At 37.6% G+C, this 23,410-nt stretch overlaps 2 protein-coding genes across 2 annotated transcripts in view; both read right to left on the minus strand.

Moving 5' to 3' along the window:
- LOC123245883 (immunoglobulin lambda-1 light chain-like) overlaps window positions 1-23,410 on the minus strand; it is a 1,010,762-nt gene that overhangs the window by 389,405 nt on the left and 597,947 nt on the right. The window lies entirely within an intron of this gene.
- On the minus strand, window positions 1,830-21,481 carry LOC123245783 (vomeronasal type-2 receptor 26-like). Its single transcript, XM_044674788.1, has 6 exons — window positions 21,294-21,481; window positions 17,772-18,063; window positions 11,840-12,643; window positions 9,229-9,456; window positions 6,812-6,935; window positions 1,830-2,725 (listed from the first exon to the last, which is right to left on the minus strand). The coding sequence occupies exons 1-6, from the start codon at window positions 21,479-21,481 to the stop codon at window positions 1,830-1,832; spliced, it is 2,532 nt and encodes an 843-aa protein (XP_044530723.1).

Raw genomic sequence — 23,410 nt, forward strand, 5'->3', positions numbered from 1 at the left:
GCAGCAGAGTGTTATCAGGAGTTTTTGATGTTTTGGGGTTAGTAGTCACAAGGATGCAAGGAAGCAAAGACATTTTACTGCTTACAATTTGACTTGAAACACTTCTATAATTTGTGGGGTACAATGTCTCATGTCATTCCCCGCTCTCCAATTGTCTATGGGGAAAGGGGAGGTGGTCTCAGACTTTAGTAGCTTCTTCATAGCTGGGAATGGTGGTAGAGCTGCCTCTGCCTGTCCTTAGGGGAGAGAGAAAAGTATTGGCTATAGGTGTCATCCAGGGTTTCAGGATGGAAAGACTGCAGGAGTTGCAATGGCATCTTGGTGACTCCCATGAGGGCTTTTACCCTAGAAGCAACTAGAGCAATGAAAATGTTACACTTGCAAGGTCCACCAATCAAGATGCCCCTTGTTATCAGGATGATTGGAATAAAAGGGGCAAGTAAAGAATATAACCATGATGTCCAAAAGGATAAGTCAGGAAAGAGTTTTCTGCAGGTATCTGCCATCCAAGTGGACACCTTATGTGATCTTGGACTCATACCTCCACTTTGTTGGAGTTATTGATTTCCCACTAATTCCCTTTCCTGAACATTTTAAGAAATCTGTGATTGGTAATTAGTCGTCCAGGATTTGGACTTAGAGACTTCAATGCCTCTGTCATTGCTTTATCACAGGAGTAGTTGGGACTTTTTCTATACTGAGTAAACATTAGTACAACCTTTCCTCCATACAAGGTGAATGGGCCAATGTTAAGTCAATCCAACATGGGTCCTAGAACTTTATGGATTTCCACTAATCTTTTTAAGGGTTCAGGGTTCACCATGCTGAGCCATTCCTTTAACTTTTCAGGGTATTAACAAAAGAAGGGAGGTCCTATCCCAATTTCATAGTCTAGGGTGACCTTGTTTAATTTTGACCTTAGAATCAGATTGTTCCTTGGGGATTAAAGGGAAAAATACTTCAAGAATATCCTAATTCAATATTAATTTCCACAAAATCTGAAGCATTTTGGCTGAATAAATGAACCAATCAAAAGTAACCTGGTGTAAATAATTCCTTAATCAATTTTAAAACATCATTGGGTCTTTGTGTCAGCAAAAGGAAGCAGATGATCCACATAGAAGCTAGCTTGAAATTAGAGGAAGAAAATGCCATGACCTGTTCAGCTAAGGATAAAACACCGAAGCTTCTGGAGTTCAAACATTTACATTGTTGTTGAATCCAGTGTGAAGAAATCCTTGATCTGAAATTTCGGTGGCTTTTGTAAATGGAATCATTTCCTCACAGTTCTTGGCCTCTCACTCTCCCATTGTCCAAGGGATGACATTGAAAGCATCCAACATTCTGAAAATTTGAAGTTCTCAGGTTGATCCCACTGCATTGATAACAGCATCAACAAAATTAGCACCAACATCAGAACAGTTGTCATCAAAATTGGGGGATACAGTCCATAGATGAGAAAGGAACTTGGGAAGTATCCAGAGTGAATGTCACGATGTACTAATTAGGGTTCAAATATCATCCACAGAGATAAATATGACTATGGTAGATTAATGTGGATTATTCTTCAGAAGCATCTTTCCTGGAACAGAAAGTATAAGGTTATGCTCCAGAAAAATCTTGCCTCTGGGGGGCAGCTGGGTAGCTCAGTGGAGTGAGAGTCAGGCCTAGAGACAGGAGGTCCTAGGTTCAAACCCGGCCTCAGCCACTTCCCAGCTGTGTGACCCTGGGCAAGTCGCTTGACCCCCATTGCCCACCCTTACCAATCTTCCACCTATGAGACAATACACCGAAGTACAAGGGTTTAAAAAAATCTTGCCTCTGGAATCTCATTTATTCTTGATCTGTCCCTGGGTATTTCTGTCTGACTTCAGGAGGATCACATAACATTTGGGAATAAAGATGCAGCCCAGTAGCCCAGCGCTGGAGGCCAAGATGGAGAAGATCTCCACAGTCACCATGGCTTTTCCTTTGGTGCTCTGATATGTGGGCAGAAAAGAGGCCCAGACACTGCAAAACACTAGCATGCTGAAGGTGATGAACTTGGCTTCATTGAAGGTATCTGGCAGGTTCCTGGCCAGAAAAGCTACGATAAAGCTTCCCAGAGCCAGAAGGGCTATGTAGCCCAAGACACAGTAAAAGGCAAAGGCAGAACCCTCATTACATTTAAGGATGATGTGGCCATATTGAGAGTGTGTGTCTGCCTCTGGAAAGGGTGGGGAGGTTCCCAGCCAAATGCCACAGAAAATCACTTGCAACCCTGAGCAGATGAGGACAACATAGACAGCCATTCTAGGATGCATGAACATGTGGATCCTGCTCCCTGGCCTGATACCCTTGAAAGCCAGAAGCACTATGATGGTTTTAGCCAAAAGGGAGGAAACAGCCATTGTGAAGACAACTCCAAATACAGTTTGTTGTAGGAGACAGGTGACAGTGTTAGGATGGCCTATGAAGAGCAGGGAGCAGAGGAAACAGAAGATAAGGGAGATGAGGAGAGTATAGCTGAGAGTCCTGTTATTGGCTTTGACTATGGGAGTTTCTTGGAACTTCACAAAGACCCCCAGAACCAGAGCTGTCAATAAAGATAGGGAGACAGCCACGAAGGCCAAAGTCATCCCCAAAGGTTCTTTCACATTCAGGAAGGTGACAACCTTGGGGAGGCAGCCATCTCTCTGCTTATCTGGGTATTTATCCTCTGGGCACTTTGTACAATGTTCTACATCTGCAAGAGACAAACAGAAGCTCAAAGTTTAGATTCAAGGAATTATCCCTATGTCCAGACATAGGAAATAGTCATGCTAGCAGTGACACTTTCTTTGGACACTAGAGGTTACAAGATCTCCATTTCTCTTTGATTAGATTCAATGCCTTTAGTAAATAATATGGCAGCTAAGTCTAGACCTAGTCTTTTCATATCTTTTTATTGTTGGCTGATGTTATATTCTCTTAGTCCAATAAACTTGGAAAGAGGAGGCTATTAGTATCAAATGTAAGCATCAGTTCTGTGTGGTTTTGTTGTATAGTGTATCAACAACTCCAGTAAAAGATTGGTGTATTAATCTTTCTTTTTTCATCCCAGCTCTTGGTTAACCCCCTCCCATAGAGAATTTGTGTGAGTTTTATACATATTTTGCAGATGCTTTTACATGTTGTCTCCTCCAAGAGAATGGAAGTTCTCTGAATTCAGGAATTATTTCCATTTTGACTTTGTATCCTTACCATTGATCCCCAGTCTGTCACATGTGACTGTAGAGCAGCTTATTGATGATTTATTTCATAGCTGCCGTATTTCTTAGAGACAAATCCTTTTTTGCTTTGTAATAGCTTATCTTGTTAATGCTCAGAAAATTGATACCTTTCCATGATATATTCAATTCCATACTAACTTAATAGCATGGCTTAATCAGAGATCTTCAACCTAAATCCTCATTGAGTCATAGATTGTATTGTTTTCCCCTTGTTTTGAGAGAAGGGAATTGACTCTGTTTTAAACCTCTCATTCAGATCTATGAAATCTTTTGATATATATCCCAGAGATGGTATTCCTAAGATCTTCCCTGGACCTCTAGAGCCATCTTGTTTTCAGCAGGTAATCTCTTCCCCAGACACTCCCTTTCTTCTTACTTGCCTCTACTTCTCTTTTTTGTGATCTTCTATAACATTAATCTTTCAGATCCCAAACAGGTCCCAAATTCTCAATTAAATTGCCTCTATGGCATTAGAGGTAAAAATTCCAACACACTTGCCGGCTGGTGGTATCAGAAATATCTACAGAAACCCTGTCATTTTACTCTAAAATATAAGTAAGTTAATTGCAAGACATGAATATATTCTAAAGGACTTGGATTCAGGAGTTTCTAAATGAAAGTCTTTCCTCAGATGTGTATTAGCTATGTGAATATGGACAAGTCACTTCACCTCTTTCTTAGTTTCTATATCAGTGAAATAGTGATAATAATACCTCATGAAATTGTAGAGAGGTTTAAGTGAAATAGCATGGATAAAGCACAAAGTCAAAGCACATTATATAAATGCTAATTAAAACAACAATAATTATCATCATTATTATCATCACTTAATCAAAAATATCTCTAATTTTAGGGAGGAGGCCCATGTGTTTCTACATCAAAGCAGTAGAACAGATTACGGTAGGACATAGCCTCTGTCTACATTCTAGGAACTTGTCATTGAATCAATCTTTTCTCTACTTTCATCTTCTCTCTTCTGTCTTTGCTTGAAAACAGTCTAAGACAAGACTAAAATACAATACCAATGGATGAGACATAAACATCTAGTCTTTTCCCAGATGTGATGATATATTGACTCCCCAGGTATTGTCATCCAACTGTATATTTACTCAACCTAACTATGTCCCATTCCTTGATTTCCTGAGTCCATTTTCTGATGTCACCCCATATTCAGTGTGATGTAGTTGATGGCTGATTAAAAAGGCAGTAGGAGCTGGGTTCAATTCTTCCCTCTGAAACATTTTCTTATAATCCCACAAAACTCACCCAACCCCTTACTGTTCTACAACAGTATAAAACCATGAGGTTTACATTAGGTGCTGACCTGAATGTAAGAGGCAGTTCCTAATTGGTGTTTCCTTTAGTAGTGATGTCACAGGTCCATCTAGTCCCAGCCTCTATCCTTATCATTACCTTTTTTATGTTGTCTAATATGAACCATAAAGTTAAAGTCCTGTTGCTTTTAGCATTCTCTAGTGTGTCTGACTTTTCTGTGTCACTGTGTGGATCAAAAATGAGACATGAGTTGACTAGTGGACTGTTAATCAGGAGCAATGGGTATCAGTCTGTGGATGGCCCATTGGTAACCTCACAGAATCATTTAATTTCTCTCGATTTCATGTTTGAAATAAAATATGTGGAAATAATGATCTCTGAGAACCCTGCTTAACTTCAACACTTGTTTAGTTATGAGCAGATGTTCCGCTGAAACCATGAGCAGATGTTCCGCTGAAATCCATAAATAAGGGCAATGTATTGAGAGCAAAGCCAAAATCTTCTGATGCACTATAGACTTATTTTAGAAATATTTGTAAAGCTCCAGAGTTGGGTGCAAACTGTATAATGGGGTCCACCAAGAATTCCACCTGAAGGACCTTACTAAGTCAGGGGAATACTTCTGAAATTCAGCAGAGTGACTAGTCCTCCCAGTGAAATCAATAAGTATCTGCAGAGAGCATGCATGGCTTTCCCATTAGCAACCAGTAGAGAAGAATTACAATACATAATTTATCTTCAACTAATTTTGAAAGCTGGACCAATGTGTTCCCATTGTTGAGCACCTCTTACCAAACTCTTCCTTTCTCTAGAAATATCTGGGTATTTAGACTTTTTCCTCTATGGGCAGAAGTTGAAAAGTTCTAAAACCTAACTATATGAATTCTTAGAATTGTAGTCCTAGAGAGAAACCATTACTTCCTCCTTGTCCTGGGATAGAGATTTTTCATTTTTGGATGGACATACCCACTTGTAAAAAAGCACAGTTAAGGTCACATACAAAGCTCAGAAAAATTCTGTTTGGAATTGGATCATTCCTGGCATTTGAAAATACTGAGAGTGGGGAAGAAGGGGGAGAGATTTAGTGAGCTAAAGAGGCGAAGAGAGAGGAAGATGAAGAATGAGAGGGAGGGAAATTGAGGTAAAGCATATAGAGGCAGAGAGATGGAGGTAAAGAAACAAAGACAGAGTTGGATAAAATATTAGAGACAGAAACAGAAGGAGAGACAGAGACAGGGAGAGGTGGAAGGGAGATGGAAGAAAGAACATCTTGATAGGGATAGCTGTAATTAAGAAAAGCTTCCAGGTTATGTCCCTCATTTTGGCTTTAGGACTGCAGGGCAGACTTAATTGCTCTCTTTCCCTTTACTTATTTTTGTAGCTAACAGGCATCTGGTGCCTGATATTAGCTTCCTTAATCTAACATTCAAATTGTGTAAAATCTCATCTCTTCCAGCATAAATATGCTCTTTTGTGCACTCATTTGGACTCACACCCCAGTGCCAGGTGTTGTAATGATGGAGTGTGGCACAGCATCAGGAGAACATCCCATCCCCTTGGAGTGGTGTCTGTAGTGGTGATGGTCACTGCTCTGTATTTGAACATGAAATCAACTTGTTTTAATGGCCTTTGCAAATCGATCTTAGACTAAATATCTCAACTTAAACATCACCCAATATAAACAATGCTGTATATCCTGAGACACTCAGACTGCCTCATTTCAACCATCGCCTTTGATTTCCTGCCAGACTGGAACTCGGCTTTCTAGGATGACCTTGCCCAGGTTTCCACCTGAATACAGAATCTCTCTCTCTCTCTCTCTCTCTCTCTCTCTCTCTCTCCCTCCCTCCCTCTCTCTCTCTCTCTCTGTCTCTGTCTCTCTCTGTCTCTGTCTCTCTCTGTCTGTCTCTCTGTCTCTCTGTCTCTCTCAATATATGTAAACACGTATTTGCACAGACACGTACATACAGACATACATTTATACATAAGCTCTAGACACTAACTAGTATATCCTGAACAAGAATAAGGCTTATTTTTAGTTCCTCAAAGAAATAAGCCATCAAATAATTTTATCCGTATACATCACATTTCTTGTCATGCCATGAGATTAAAGGATATTCCCATGATAACTATTTAAGGATATTTCTTGGGTATTCTTGGGTCTCATATGCTCTCTTTCTCTGACAGTTATATTCCTGGGGGTTGTAGGTGACTGTGCAAGAATAGCATATTGCTTGTTTTCTATTTCAGGGATCATATGAAGTGAGACACCTGCAGAAACTTACCCTTCTGAGTCGAAATCTCCCCTTCTGGGCATGGAGAGCAGTCAAAGCAGCAGATAGGCTGCCCCTCTAAAGGGGTCTTCCTAAATCCAGGACCACAGCTGTCACTACACACTGCACAGGGAATCTAAGGGAATAACAGGAGTGTGAAATATGCATATTTTACTGAGAGTTGCTAAGGTTTAAGTCAGAAAAAGGAATCTCATCTATTTAACCTCTTCTTTACAGCCACCCCATAGACATGTAATTGTAGTATAGATAGAATATTGGACTTTTTAGATGTTTAGAAGTTTCAGAAAGTTCTGAGACATATTAGCTGTGTGGCTCTGGACAAATCCATTTACCTTCGTCTGTCTTAGTTCATAAAAATCTTCGAATGAGAATAATAACAATACTTCAAAGGATTGTTGGGAGGATAAAATCCTATTTATAAAACCACTTGGAACACATTAGTTGTGTGATCAATGCCTCTTTTCCTGTCCCTTCTTTTTATAAATCTTTTTCATGCAAAATATTTTCCATATTAGTCTTTTATGTAAGAGATATCAAAAGAAAAAAAGAAAAAAGAAAATGACAGAAATGACCACAGAAACTAGAAAAGAGGTATGTTTAATTTAGGTAATACCATACGAGACTCTGCAGCTGGGAAAGTGCAGGTCCTAGACTTCTCCCAAGACCACTAACATACTTTGAATCACAGATCCAGGGTGCAATGAGGAAGGGAAAGTTTGTATAAGGATGACTTTCTGGGATAAAGATTTGTCTTAGACTCTATATTGTTCTATGAGAGAAGAACTTTTGGTAAAAAATGTTAACATTGTGGCTCACATCCTAAGTGCAGAGAAGGGGCTCAGCACCTGTTTCTATCCCAGTCTGAAGTCTGCCAAATAATAAGCATGACAGGATGCCCTAACCCAACAGAAGCTGCAATTCTGTCATTCTGAATCAATAAAACTTTCTAAATGGTTGAAATTATCTGAATCATTCTACTGTTGCTTAAATCCAAATTCAGGTAAAAAAGTAGGTGAGATCAGAGCAATTTTGGGAGGATGGGACAGTACAACAAACCTTCATTATCCAGATCAAACCATTTTAAAATCACTGAAATTTTTATATCCTCACCTGAATTATCACTGTCAGCTTGGAATAACACTGAAGTCAATACTCCCAGAAAACATCAAGATGACTATTCTAAACCTTCCCTTCAGAAGTGTCTAGAGCTGATATGAACATGAGGCAAATCCAAAGTTAATAACTGGACCAGAAGAATGAACAAGAAAAGAATACTAGAATAAAAAGTCATTAGAATAATGTGGATATTGAAGACACAACCCAGAATAAAACCATGAAGTACCTACAAGAAAAGCCTCTAAGAAACATACAGATTTGCTATAAGCTCTCATAGAAGTCTTGAAAGAGAAAAAGCAAGGGTTTTCTAAAGAGCTAAAATGGTTTATTCAATGAAATTCAGGTAGGATAGGAAAAATTGGAAAAGAAATGACAGATTTCAAGGAATGAGTTGCACAGTTATTAAACAGACTGAAGAAGAGAAACACAATTTTGTCCATGACACAAGCTCTGAAAATAAACTTTGACTAAGCAGAAGTCATTGACTTTATGAGACAATAAGAAATATTAAATTAAATTGAAGACATAAAAATAAAAGGAATTTTTTTAGAAAAGTAAATGGCATATAAGACATATTGAGGAGATAAAAAACCTAACGTTTGGACTTCTGAAATGCCATGACAAAAGAGAATATCCAAGCACCATTAATTCTGAAATATTTGTCTTTTTCTTCACATTTTCTGGTCAATTACTTGTATCTTTAAAAAACCCTTATCTTTTGTCCTGGAATCAGTAGTATGTATTACAAGGTAGAAGAGTAGTAAAGGCTAGGCAATGGGGATGCAATGATAGAGAAGTAGGTTCGGTGTTAGGAAAATCTGCTTTCAAATTTGACTTCAGATACTTTCTAGATATGTTACCCTGTGGAAGTCACTTAAGCACTATTTACCTCTGTTTCTAGTATGTAAAATGGGGACACACTGGAGGAAGATAAATCAACCCACTACATTATCTTTGCCAAGAAAACCCATGGAAAAAATACATAGGGTCACAGAGAGTTGGACATGACTTAATGATAACAACAAGAAGAAATTGCACCAAGTGTGTCCATTGCCTGTGTCATTTTGAAAAAAAAACACTTCCCTTCCCTGACCATGAGTTTCCTCATGTTTAAAGAGGAAATCAACAGGCTTAGATGGTCTGTGAGATCACTTCATTTTCTTGGTCTATAATTTTATTCTAATGATTGGTTGTCTACTATTTGTAAATATAAACAATGAAGAGTAATCAAATATAGCAAGAATTATTCTTGTGATTAGACTTATCAATCTAACCTTTAAAATGTTTCTGACCTTTGAATCCCACCAGTCCCACAATATGGCATCCACACAGATTGTGAAATCTTGACCAACTTGAGCTTTAGGAACAAACTGCCCCACTTTTACCAGAGCATCAGTCTCGTTTGGAAGGAACACATAGTTCATAATGGCATATTGAGCCTCAGATCTTCTTTTCTCATCCACAAATACCTGGTCACCAGCATTGTTGATAAATTGGGTTTTCTTTAGGAAAGAGTGAAGCTGAAAGGGAAAAAGAATCCCAATGACTGATAGTACCTGAGGGATGGGCCCCCATTGTAGTATTCTATAAATTATATGAGAGATTCTGGGTTTGTTTTGTAGCCTTTTGGAGTTCTGTAGTCTTAATTCTCCAAGATTCCTAATTTAGTTTTAAGCTTTGATGCCTCAGTATCTCTCATCCCCTTTATTTGATCTATTGCCAAGGTCTATTGATCTCACTTTTATGACATCTCTGAAATTTGCTCTCCCTCCTCATCCACACAAACTAGATTCCCTGGCTTTCATTAACTTCTTCCTCAAATCTTATCTTGTAGAGGAAATTTCTTCAACTCCTTCTTAATTCTAGTGCTTTCTCTCTGTGTTAATTCTTTCCTGGTTTTTTCAATTCATTTTGTATATTCTTTTTAAAAATATTTTCTTTTAGTCTCTCCAATTAGTTTGAGACCTTCTTTAGGGTAGGGACTGTTTTTTATGTGTCTTTTCATATCCACAAAATGTAAGCACAATGTACGTGCTTAATAACTGCTTAATTCAGAGATAATTTTATGAACACATGTTGAGTATTCTAGAAAAGGAAAGTATTAGAGAATCCACCATGATGGTCTTTTTAGGTATGAATGGAAGTCATATGGAACAATAATTTTTTATGCCCACCTGGCCCAAAAGACAGAACTTTCAGCAATGACTAAAAGGAAAAGAGAAACTACTACTGGACCCCATGGCATATGCCTATAGTTTCTGCTGTTAGGAAGGCTGAGAGGGTGGTGGATCAGTAAGTCAAGAACTTCTAATCTGCAGTGCTCCTAAAGATGGCTGGGTGTCTGAGATAATTCTGGCAAAAATGGTGATTTTATGACAGCAGGAGATCACTAGAGTATTTCATAGCAAGTAGCCAAGGTCAGAAAAATGGAATAGGTTCAAGCTTCCATGGTGATCAGTATTGGGATCAAGTCTATGAGGGATCATTACATGTTCACCTTTTGATATATAGAGGGATAGTTTCAAGAATAAAGTGAAAATAAAAAAACAGAATTCAGTTTTGGTTTTTATTACAATGGAGCACTGTCTTCTATTGCCCCTCCCATAGAAACTAAGGATTCTATTACAGAATTTTAAAGGGGAATGGAATCATAGAGTCAGTTTAGTGTCCATAAGGAAAAAAGTAAACTTAAAAGTAAGACAACCTGTGAGAGTCATAGATAGGACCAACGCAGCTTCTTTTCTGAAAGACTGGATCACTTAACTGTCATGAAAAATCTCAAGAGAATTTTGAGGCAACTAACTGAGTTTACTTCGGACTGTAAAGACATCCCAAGGAGAATTTTTGAGACTGATATCTGGAGAGAGTGGACTTGTGGGATTCTGTTTCCATAATGGTGAAAAAAATCAATTACTTTCATTTATGGCTAGAGGAGATTTTACCCAGAATTTTTTTAACCCTTATCTTCCATCTTGGAGTCAATTGACTCCAAAGCAGAAGAGTGGTAAAGGTAGGCAATAAGGGTCAAGTGACTTGTCCAGGATCACAAAGCTGGGAAGTGTCTGAGGCCAGATTTGAACCTAGGACCTCCCATCTCCAGGCCTGGCTCTAAATCCACTGAGCTACCCAGCTGCCTCCCAGAATTTTTTTCTAAGAGATATATGATTAAAATATTTCTCTTCATAATTTTTGCTATGCTCTTAGTATAATATGTTGATATGTAGTTAATAAGATACATGTTTGTCTAAGCCAGGGCCTGATGAAAGAAATTTTTTAAAAACATATAGGGAAAGAATTATTTTCAGTCCATTTATAAACTGGATGAGTGTGTAGAGTGAATGGATTCATGAGAACATGTGCCTCACTAAAAATTCTTAAGGAAGAATCCTAACATACTTACAATTTCTTTAGAGCTCAGAATGAAAATTAATGAGAAAATTATTCACTAGCAGGAAGTGAAGTCCTGAGAACTGGCTATTTATTTTGTTGTCAGCCAGTGTAGGACATTTTATATCCAAATCAGCCCCACATAGTCTAAGGAGAACTACTGATTCACAAATCAAAGCTGCCACAAAATTTAATAAGGTATATTGAGAGATGATAGATTATTCCCTCATTAGAAGTACACTGACAAAGTTGGTGTGAAAGCAGTTCCAGTCCTGTCCACATGAATGATTACTTGGTGGAACCAGAGGTCATTTCCATTTCCAAGACTCTGTGAAAGAAATAACAATTCAAAAGACAACTCACAAGTGCTGGAAAATAACAATACAATTTTTGAGGAAAATCTAATCAGAGAATTAGAAATTTGGAGGGGAGATCATTATCCATCACATCCAATCAATACCCAAAATATATAGCCAGTACATCATAGATATAAAGTGGTCACAGATTTGATATTACCTGCCAAGAATAGGGTTCTAAATATTCTTCATTTTCTATTGATCTTTTCTCTGATTTTCTTGCATATATTTCATGGAGAGCCCAAGCCACAGCATAGACAGTATTGTAGATGGTATAACTGAAACCTGACATGATCACATCAAAAGAGCACAGAGGCAAAATTTCCAAGGAAGCATTTGGTGAACATATTTGTTGTTGTGGGTATTCAGGTTGATCTGGGCACCTAAAAGCAGAGAGCCAGAATCCCCTAAGTAAAGCATCATCTGGATATTTTGAAGGAGTTATTGTCTTAAGAAAAGTCTTGAATCCAGGAATTTCTCCTGTCAAGTATGAAAATGTGAGAGCCCCATGGAAAGCATGACCTTGACTATGGAGGGGTCTCATAGTAATGTCCCAGTGAGATGTGGCAATCCAAACCTTCTCTATTTGAAAAATAGGAAATTGTGAATGTCTCAAAATCATTAATGAATCTGTGTCACCATGGATGACAATCACTTTGACTGATGATGTCATGATCCTGGGCATGAAGGTATCATGTGATTCCATATGGGTTCTTTCACTGACAGAGATTTTTTCTGTAAAGGATGCACAAACACCTTTCTTTACCATTTCCCCTCTTATTTCCCAGAGGAAATTTTCACCTCTCATATCATCTGAGACAATCAGTCCTATCCAGTTCCATTCAAAATATACCATTAAGTGGACAACACCTCGGGGGAGAGAAGTATCTTTGGGGGCCATCTGATAGAGTGAAGGAAACTGGACCTTGTCACTAAGAATGGAATCAAATGGACCATAGCTGATCTGGAAGAAAAAGAAATATGGATCAATTTAACCCATGGTGGTGCTGAGAGAACTGAAGTAAAATGTGAATTAGTAAGTGGGCTATTTTTGTTGACAGAAAAGATTATGTCAATTTCAGTCTATGATTTAGTATAAGAGGCATTTTAATGTCTGAAAATCTCTCTAATTATTCCTCTCTCTGGGTCCTCAAGGGGACAATGATGTGGTCCACTGGCAGGATTTTTTCTAGACAGAAATTGTGGGAATGTGTTAATTCTGTTTGAACAATGAAAAAATTAATAAATGGGGAAAGGAATGCACTATGAATTGAGAGAAAGTAGAGAAAGAATGGAATAAATTATTTCACATAAAAGAAGTACAAATGGAATAGCTTTTATATTGCAGCATAAAATTTGGAGGGAATGAAACAGTACCTCACTCATATGTTTATGATCTGGATCAAGGAAATAAGCATGTATATACACAATTGGGCATAGAAATATTTGTTTCTTTACAGGGAAGTAGGAGGGCAATGGAATAAGAGAAAGGAAAGTAATAAAAATCAGAACTTATAAAGGAAGGCAGTGAAACTAGAAGAAGTTTACAGGAAATTTCTCTGATAAAGGTCTTATTTCTCCAAAATATAGAGAACTGAATCAAATTTCTAAAAATAAGAACCATTGTCTAATTGATAAAGGGTCTAGGTATATGAGCAGGCAATTTTCAAAAGACATAAATGTTATCTGTGTGCCTATTAGAAATGCTTTATAGCACTCCTGTTTAGAAATATGCTGATGAAAACAACTCTGATGTACTAACTCATATCCATCAGATTGGATAATATTATAGAAAAGGAAAATGACAAATATAGGGGGAATGTAACCCTTGTAGGCACTAATGTGCTCTAAGTGGAGTTGTGAATTGAATCAACCATTGTGTAGAAAAATTTTAAAGTATGTCCAATGGGTGAATTTAGCTTTTGATCCAACCACACTACTACTTGGTATGTATCCCAAAGATATAATAGAAAATGAAAACATTTTATATTTAAAATATTTATAACAACTCTCTTTGTGGCAAAGAACTGGAAGTTTGGGGGATGTCTATCAACTGTGGAATGCCTGAATGAGCTGTGGTATATCAGTGTAATGAAATCCTTTTATACTTTTAAGAAATGATTATCAGGATGACTTTAGAAAGATATGCAAAAACTTATATGAATTGTTGTAAAATAGACTGAGCATAAGCAAAAGAATATAGTACACAGTGTCATGATTAGCAAATGGGAAGAAATTATCTGCTATGAATAACACAATGATCCAAAGATTGACAAAAGGACATGGTTCATTACCACTGAAGGACAGATGATGAACAATGTTATTCACCTACAAAGAGAGAAGTGAAAGAATCTGAGCACAGATTGTAGCATATCTTTTAAAAAACTCTTACCTCTGAGTCCTATAATCAATACTGTATATTGGTTCCAAGTTAAAAGAGTGGTAATGGCTGAGAAATGGGGGTTAAGTGATTTGCCAAGGATTACAAAGCTAGGAAGTATCTGAACTCAAATTTGAAAGCAGGACCTGCCATTTCTAGGCCTGGCTTTTAAACCACTGATTCTTCTCATTTTATTTCTTTTTCTTGCTCTTAGGTGGATATTTTTTTGGCTATAGGACTAATATAGAAATATTTTACATGACTTCACAGGTATAATTGACATCAAATTGTTTAACTTCTCAATGGGTAAGGGAGAGGGGAGATTGTGAAGGAGAATATTGAGTTGAAAATGTAAAAATATGAATATTTTAAAAACATCTGATAATACTTGCCCCGTCCTTCAACCACAAGACTTGTTCTCATCAAGGAAAAGAATGTTCATTGATGTCATAATATGACTGATGTCAGGTCTTGCTTATTGTGACCTTTGTTGTCTGCTATTGGAGGATCAGATGTGTACCTAGTTATTATACTTTGAGGGAATCTAGGTATCCCTTTTTATTTAAGCATTTTCCCATGCTTACACAATTCACATTCATTCCCTCTCTTTTCCCTCCCCCTTCCAAAGCCAACAAACTATTTCACTGGGTTATAGATGTATTATCACTCAACATATATTTCCATACCATTCATTTTGTAATAGAGTGGTCTTTTGAAATCCAGATCTCCACACCCTATACCCATATAAATAAGTGATGAATCAAATGATTTCCTTCCGTGTTTCTACTTCCACAGTTCTTTCTCTTGATGTGGAGAGCATTTTTTCTCAAAAGTCCCTTGAGATTGTCCTGGATCATTTGTTATTAGTAGCAAAGTTGATTAAGTATTATTGTCCAACAAAGTTTCAGTTTCTGTGTACAATGCTCTCCTTGTTCTGCTCATTTTGCTGCACATCAGTCAGTAGAGGTCTTTCCAGCTCATATGGAAATCAAGCAGTTTACTGTTCCTTATTTCACAATAGTGTTATATCAGTATCATATACCACAGCTATTCCCCAATCAAAGGACATTTCCTCATTTTCAAATTTTTTGCTGCCACAAAGAGTATAGCTAAAAATATTTTTGTACAAATATTTTTCATTATTATCTCTTTGAGCTACAAATGTAGAAGTGTTATTGGTGGATCAAAGAGTTTGCATTCTTTTAAACCTTTTGGGCATAATTCCAAATTGACTTCTAGAATGGTTGGATCAATTCACAACTCCACAGTGTATTAGTGTCCAAATTTGGCTACATCCCCACCAACATTTATTATTTTCCTTTACTGTCGTAGTGGCCAATCTGCTGAATTTAGCAATTTCTGGAAGCAGATGCATTCCTCCTCTCCTGTCAGGACCAAGAAGGAACTAACCTGCAATAATGGATGCACCATTCTGACTCTTCCCTATCTAGAACCTTATGCAGTAGCCTACCTTCTGGCCAACAAAGATGCAAGATTAATTCTTTACATGGTTCCCCTGACTTAGGGATCTCACTTTGGTTTCCAAATCCCAATAACGAGTTAATCTCTATGCCCTTTGAGCTCGCAATTTTTGTTTTCTTCACTGGCCATCAAGTGTATGACCAGAACACTCTGAAATCCCAAAGCTAGTAAAAATCACAAAACTCCCTCAGCTAATTATCGAAGGCCTCTAAATTCTGAACCGGTATGTGCAGAGATATTAGAGATGAGTAATATTGAATGAAGCTGTGAACACTTTAAAAATAGGAATGAGGCACCTAGCAGATTGGCTATCATGACAGCAAGGAAAGTAGTAAATGTTGGAGGGGATTGGCAAAACTGGGATTAATTAATGCATTGCTGGTGGAGTTGTGAATTGATGCAACCATTCTGGATGGCAATTTGGAACTATGCCCAAAGGGCTTTAAAAGCCTGTCTGCTCATTGATCCAGCCATACAACTGCTGGGTTTATACCCCAAAGAGATAATAAAAAAGGACTTGTAGAAACATATTTATAGCTGTGCTCTTTGTGGTGGCAAAATTTTGGAAAATCAGGGACTTCCCTTTGATTGGGGAATGGCTGAACAAATTGTGGTATCTGATGGTGATGGAATACTATTATGCTAAAAGAAATAATGAACTGAAGGAATTCCATGTGAACTGTAATAACCTGCAGGAACTGATACAGAGTGAAAGGAATAGAACCAGGAGAATATTATACACAGAGATGGATACACTGTGGCACAAATTGAACTTCTCTACTACCAGCAATGCATTGATCCAGGACAATTCTGAGAGACTTATTGAGAAAGAGTGCTATCCATATCTAGAGAAAGAACTCTGGGAGCAGAAACAGAAGAAAAACAATGGTTTGATGACATGGGTTGATGGGGATGTGATTGGGGATGTAGATTCTGAATGACCTCCCCAATGCAAATATTAATAAAATGGAAATAGGTCTTGATCAATGACACAAGGAAAACCCAGTGGAATTGCATGCTGACAATGGAAGGGGGTGTAAGGAGGGGAGAGAAAGAACATGAATCATGTAACTATGTAAAAATATTCTAAATTAATTAATTAAAAAATTAAGAAAAAAGAAGGGATTAAAAATAAGAATAAGGACAGAAGTAGATGCTTTCAATCATTTCTGTTTTAGTAGGAGTAATTCCATCCTAAAACATGGTCTCTAATTCATTTAAATTAAGAACTTATATTTTCCTTTATTTTTGTTCCTTGATGCCATCGCTACATCTGTTCTGGGTTCCAGACTAACAAAGGAGTCAGTTATATGCCTGACAAACAATGAAAATACTCAGTATGCAACCTGGCTGAAAAGTACATTAGTCCACTTGTAAGGCCAGTATTCTTAGGAGACTCTTTCTGGTCTTTAAAAGGTGAACTGCCTTCTGAAAAGAGTTTCCTCATGAAGCCAGTATAGCTGTGTCTTTTGTTCTCATTAATAAAGTTAATTACCTATTTGTGAGGAATGTCATAAATTTATTCCTACACCTGCATTTTCCAAAAGGTACTTTTGGTTCTCTTAATACAGCAGTAGAAATAGTTTTGCCATGCGCTTATTTTCCATTCTTTTTTTGTACATATCACTCTTCTCAATGAATTAAGGTTGAACATTATTGGACCAAAAGATTCAAAAGATAAAACACCAAGCATGAGATGTGAAAGTCTGACTAGTCTTTCAAATGGAAGTCCAGGCATGTATGGTGAGAAGATATTTTGACCTTTCCAATCTTTAGTGAATTTATCTTTGTCTATCAGATACTTTCATGAACTGGAATCTAAATGGCTCCAATTCTATTCCTGGTCTACAATTGGGTGATGCTCCAAGAGAAGTTTATCTTCCCTGATGATTGAGGCAGCTAAAAGGTACCGTGACAAGAGGACTTCACTGGTGTCAAGGAGATAGGAGATAAAATTCTGCCATAGGAACTTCTTAGCTGCATGATCCCAGACATGTAACTTAATTTTCTCAGTCTCAGTATCCTTTTTCTGTAAAATTAGGTTTATAATAACACCTGGGAGGGTTGCTGTGAGGAGCAATAACAGCACTTATGTAAAGAGCATTAAAATGGTAAATCACTTCATAAATTGTAGTCATTGTTGTTATTGTTACATTGTTAATGATTTAATAGTAATTACTTTTTTGAAAAAGGCATAGAGAAAGGCAGAGTCAGGTTGAGTATAATTTACCTGTGGAAACTTGTAGAGGTCTAGTATTGTCCCCATCTGGACAGAGAGAGCTGAGGTGACTCCTCCAATAACAGCCACAGACTTGTCTTGCTTTCTGCAGCTGTAGTTAGGAATAGGCTGGCCTTGCCCAGAGAGCCACCTCAGGGAGCTCTCCAAGGTTCTCTCATCACTGTGGTAGGTGTTGTAGAGCTGGAATCCCAGGGAAATGTTGGCCAATAGATTGGGATCTCTGTTAATCTCCTCTATAGCAAACAGTAGGGCCAGAGCCTGCTGGTAATTTTTGTGGAGCCACCTGTAAGAGTGAGTGCCATAGAATATTAACAAATAATATAAAAAGAATACTATTCAGGAGGAAGAATTCCTCAGCCATTTGAGTTCAAACTATGGGCTCAATAAGTTATTCAGCTCATTTAATTTATATTAAAAATTGCCCAGTCCACATGCCTTGTTCCTATACTCTTCCTTTCTTGTGATTCCAGAGATAGTGAGGACTATTGGCCTTAAGTTTTTATGTGATTCTGTTTGCCTGAGTCACTCTCTCATTCCAACAATAGATATAGAGCATCCAGATCCAGCTTAATCATGTAGGAAATCTAGATGTTCCTTGACCCTAGAATAACTTTTTTTTAAACCCTTGTACTTCGGTGTATTGTCTTATAGGTGGAAGAGTGGTAAGGGTGGGCAATGGGGATCAAGTGACCTGCCAAGGGTCACACAGCTGGGAAGTGGCTGAGGCCAGGTTTGAACCTAGGTCGTCCTGTCTCTAGGCCTGACTCTCACTCCACTGAGCTACCCAGCTGCCCCCTGTAGAATAACTTTTGTATAAAGGGCAAGAAAATAAATACACCAATCAAAGTAATACATGGTGGTACAGGTGAATGGCATTGATATCTATAAAAGCAGAGTAGAGGTTAGGTGCCATTCCCATGACGAAATAAGAGATGGCTTTATGAAGGGCATCATGGCCCATGAAATGTGAGGATAACTTTGCCATATGGGTCTTTGGGGAAAGGGTCATTGTAAAGGAAGAAAATGAATGATATAAACCAGTTCACATAGGTATGAGAATAGGAGAAACTGCACATTCGGGCTCCCAGTTTCTTAATATGTTCTTTTCTTATATATATATGATAAAAGATGAGATTCAGGCTCAGATTTCCCTACTTTCTTACTTTTTTCCCTTCTTGTACCGGTACTGAGAAGAATAAAAATCCAAATTCATTTAAAATATTGTTGTTTACTACCAGGTTCTTTAACCAAGAATCCAGTTGTAATGAAGAAACATCTCTGGTATTCGTGGAAATGTTTTAACATATATCCACTGTAGTAAGATTTCTCCAGTAGCTACCACTTTCAGACCATCTCAGACTTTTATTGGAGATAGAACCTGAGGATTTCAGTGTCACAATTTGTGGTTAATTCACGGCACATGATAGTATCTACAGCAGTTTCAGTTCTTTCTTGAGAAGTCATTTGCTACTTTTCTGAGATTTAAAGAACTTGTGCCCATTTTTTTTACTTACTTCATTTTCCTTTCAATTTTATTTATTGAGGATATAAGGAGAGCCCTAACTTCCCCCAAGGAATGCTACTCTCATGACATAATTTTAAAAAGTCATAGATTTTAGATACCATTTGACAGAACAGGATTTTTGTTTAAATTCTTACCAAAACCCTTCTTTTCTTTCTAAATGATGCCAACAATTCTCCCTAGATAGAGAATGATAATGCTAGAAAAGAGAGTTATAATAATCATATTTTAGCATTAAATAAATAACCAGTGATGAAAATGATTTAATGATTTTCCCTTTTGTACAAAAATCCATCTATATCCAGGAGAATATCTGGAATATTTTCTTATTAATGGGTGGAAAGAAAGACAAAAAAGGGAAAAAAAGGAATCCAGATCAGATAAAAAAGTGTCAGAAGGTAAGATAGACCCATAGAAGCATTTTACAGTAAAAAACTACAAAAGAAAAGGTCTGAATGGTCATTTGCCAAAGGATCATCTATTTTATTTCATAATCTCTTTCCCATAAGTATGACAGAATTAATTGCTATCCTACTTTTCCTCAGTTATTACAAAGGGAAATTGTGTATTTTAGTCTCAATCTCAATTCTATAGTGCCAGCTTACTGAAGCTTATATATATATATATATATATATATATATATATATATATATATATATATATATATATATATATATATATATATGCTTATATTGCTATACACAGAGAGGATCTGCTGTATGACCCAGGTTTTCTATGAAGGGAACTGATACAGGATAAAGCACAAAAATAAGGCCTGGCCATCATCACAAATGTCAGGGCAGTTTGTCTATGTCTCATAAAGGAAATATAGATCCACTTCTTTTGGAATGCTACAGTTTAGAGAAACTGATCTAGATAAAAAGGAATTCCTCATATATGATCTGCTGAAAATCAGAATACTCCAGACATCACTGAGAAAGAGTGGGCATTGCAGAAAGGCAGTTCTAAATCTCACTGAACACTTACTACACAGGTATCCTGAGTATTCCTCTGACTTCCCAATAACCCCAAATCTACTGATCTCTCGGTTTTAGACTCTGTCCCAGGGTGCTTTAGTCAGCTCTGTTGGGATATCCTATCCTGGACTGCTCTGTAGTCCTAAGAAACATCAAGGAAAATGATCAATTCACATACTCCCAAGAGAGAGAATATGTGGTAGTATATCTTCCTATGGTAGAATAGCTGGGAGAAATATAGCATCTTTATAGACATAGGAATTCCCAGGACTCCATAAAATGTTATGTTCCCTGTTTATAATATAGGGCAATGTAGAAAGGAAATATCAGAACTTTCATTTTTGTAGATGGGGCAGATCTCCTTGCCCAATTTTAGTACACTCTACACCAGTGATGGGCAAAGTAGGGCCTGCAGCCCAGATGCAGCCCCCTGAAATGTTCTATCCAGGTGCAACATTATTCCTAATCTGACAAATACAATGAATAGGACACAATACAATGAAACTTTGAAATAATTGCCTTAGAAACAAACTGACAGATGAGCATTTCCTTTCCTTTGGCCCCCTCTTTAAAAAGTTTGCACATCACTGCTCTACACCACTAAGTCTGCCTAAGGATATAAAAGGAACAGAGGGTTCAAAACTTCAGAATATTAACATAATTCCAGGAGTCTTGGAGTTCACTTCCATTCTTATTTATCAACATTAGGTCAGGAATGTGGAGTGAATACAATAAAAGACCTAACTTGCTTAGGACTGAACTTTTTGGTTGTGGGTATTTGCAGCCAAGAGAAGAGGTGGAAATAGATGAAAATGTTTTTTTTTTCTGTTTAACTCTCGAGGTCAATGAAACATAAAGAAAACTGGGAAGGATGTAAAAGAATTAAGAGAAAAGAAGAGAGGGGAAGCATCTATTGACTCATGCTGTATGAGCCTGACTTCTGCTTCATCTATAAAGTTCTCTGACTATTCATCACAGGAAAAAAGGATGTCACACAGATAGGGAGGCACTTACTGATAAGGCTTACAAGCTTTGTTAGGAGGACTTTCAAATAGTTCTGCTCCTATTACACTGTTCACTTCAACTGAGAATAAGGATAAAAAGATCCCAATTACCAGGTCCCCATCTTGGGAAACTATGGGATTGATCTGGTGGAAGCAGGGGAGGTTTCCCATCCTGTGCTCAGATCCTGGAAGCTGCATCAGCAGAAAGAGGAGAAAAGACAAGAACAGTTGAGAAATACTTTTCTGCATATGGAGCAACATCTCCCTGAAAATTAGTCAAGTTCCAAGGCTGAGAAAACCACTCAGACTAGAGCAAAATTTACTTCCTCAATCATGAACTGGTGAGGAACTGCCCAGAATCAGAAATGTCTTGTCCTTTATTGGATGCTCATGCTCTGGTCTTTCTGCTACACCTGAAGAGACACAATGGGACATTAGTCAGGCCCATAACCAAGTAAAGGGCAATGATGCAAGGGGAAGTGAACGTTTTATAGTTTCCTCAGCATTTAGGTTTTGTTCTGTCTCCTGGTACCTTTATTGTTAGATACTGTTAGGGACCACTCCCACTCCAGACACCATAGGGAAGTCTTGGTCCACGAAGAATTCTCAGGAGAAAACTGCCAGGGGCACCTCCAGCTGAGTCTCTGCATCTGAGGGAAAAACAAATCTAAAATGTTTTGGACTCTTCTTTTTCTTTTTCCCAATGGAGGCTATAATATAGAAATGCCTTTCTAGGAAAGCAATTTCTGTGTTTTGGGTAGAGGAAATAGTCTGTTGAATAAACTTCATTAAAAAATTCCCTGGTAGTTGAGGAGCTTAAAAAAGACATCTTAAGTGATGTCAATTTTCCTGATAGTTTCTAAGACCGATGGCCTTGATATCAACTCCCTCAACTCCATGCCTCACTTCTATTTTATTTAAAAATTTTAACCCTTAACTTCTGTGTATTGGCTTATAGGTGGAAGAGTGGTAAGGGTGGGCAATGGGGGTCAAATGACTTGCCCAGGGTCACACAAATGGAAAGTGTCTGAGGCCAGATTTGAACCTAGGTCGTCCTGTCTCTAGGCCTGACTCTCAATCCACTGAGCTACCCAGCTACCCACCTTGCCTCATTTCTCTTGACCAGTTCTTGAGGCAATTTGTTCTGAAGCTGTATTATAGTATGTACAATGCTCACAAATACTTATCCTACTTCTCCTTTTACTGCTTGGACAAGATCACTGCATCACAGTCTCAGAGAAAAAAGGGGATCTGGAGGCTATTTAGTCAAATAGATTTGTGATTGAATTCCCCTTTGCTGAAGTGTTATATTTCCTGTTTAGTAAGGTTATATGAGAGATTGCAATTTTTTATTTTTTAGAAAAATTTTCCATGGTTATATGATTCATGTTTCTTTCTCTTCCCACACTTCCCGTAGCCAACGTACAATTCCACTGGGTTTTAAATGTATCATTGTTCAAGACCTATTTCCATATTATTGATAGTTGAACTGGGGTGATTGTTTAGTCTACATCCCAAGTCATATCCCTATCAACCCATGTGTTCAAACAGTTGTTATTCTTCTGTGTTTCTACTCCTGTAGTTCTTCCTTTGAACGTGGATAGTGTTCTTTCTCTTAAGTCTCTCAGAATTGTTCTGGATCATTGCATTGCTGCTAGTGGAGAAGTACATTACATTCGATTGCACCACAGTGTATCAGTCTCTCTGTATAATGTTGTCCTTGTTCTGAACCTTTCACTCTGCATCAATTCCTGGGAGTCATGCCAGTTTACATGGACTTCCTCCAGTTCATTATTCCTTTGAGAACCATAGTATTCCATTACCAACAGATACCAGAATTTGTTCAACCATTCTCCATTCTCCAAGGACATCCCCTCATTTTCCAATTTTTTGCCACCACTAAGGCTACAAATATTTTTGTACAAGTGTTTTTTCTTATTATTTCTTTGGGATATAAACTCAGCAGTGGTGTGGCTGGAACAGAGGGCAGACAGTCTTTTAAAGCCCTTTGGGCATATTTCCAAATCTTCTAGGTGTGAGGTGGTACCTCAGAGTTGTTTTGATTTGCATTTCTCTAATTATAAGGGATTTAGAACACTTTTTCATTTGTTTATTGATAGTTTTGAT

The sequence above is a fragment of the Gracilinanus agilis genome, chromosome 1 (genome assembly GCF_016433145.1).
Source record: "Gracilinanus agilis isolate LMUSP501 chromosome 1, AgileGrace, whole genome shotgun sequence".
NCBI lineage: Eukaryota > Metazoa > Chordata > Mammalia > Didelphimorphia > Didelphidae > Gracilinanus > Gracilinanus agilis.

Excerpts from the sequence above, each read along its gene's own strand:
- LOC123245783 (XM_044674788.1), bottom strand. The coding sequence starts at position 21,481 with ATGCAGCTTCCAGGATCTGAGCACAGGATGGGAAACCTCCCCTGCTTC. Across the intron at positions 12,644-17,771 it reads ACCTCTACAAGTTTCCACAG|ATCAGCTATGGTCCATTTGA; the intron begins GTAAATTATACT and ends TTTTTCTTCCAG. Across the intron at positions 9,457-11,839 it reads TAGAACCCTATTCTTGGCAG|CTTCACTCTTTCCTAAAGAA; the intron begins GTAATATCAAAT and ends TTTCCCTTTCAG.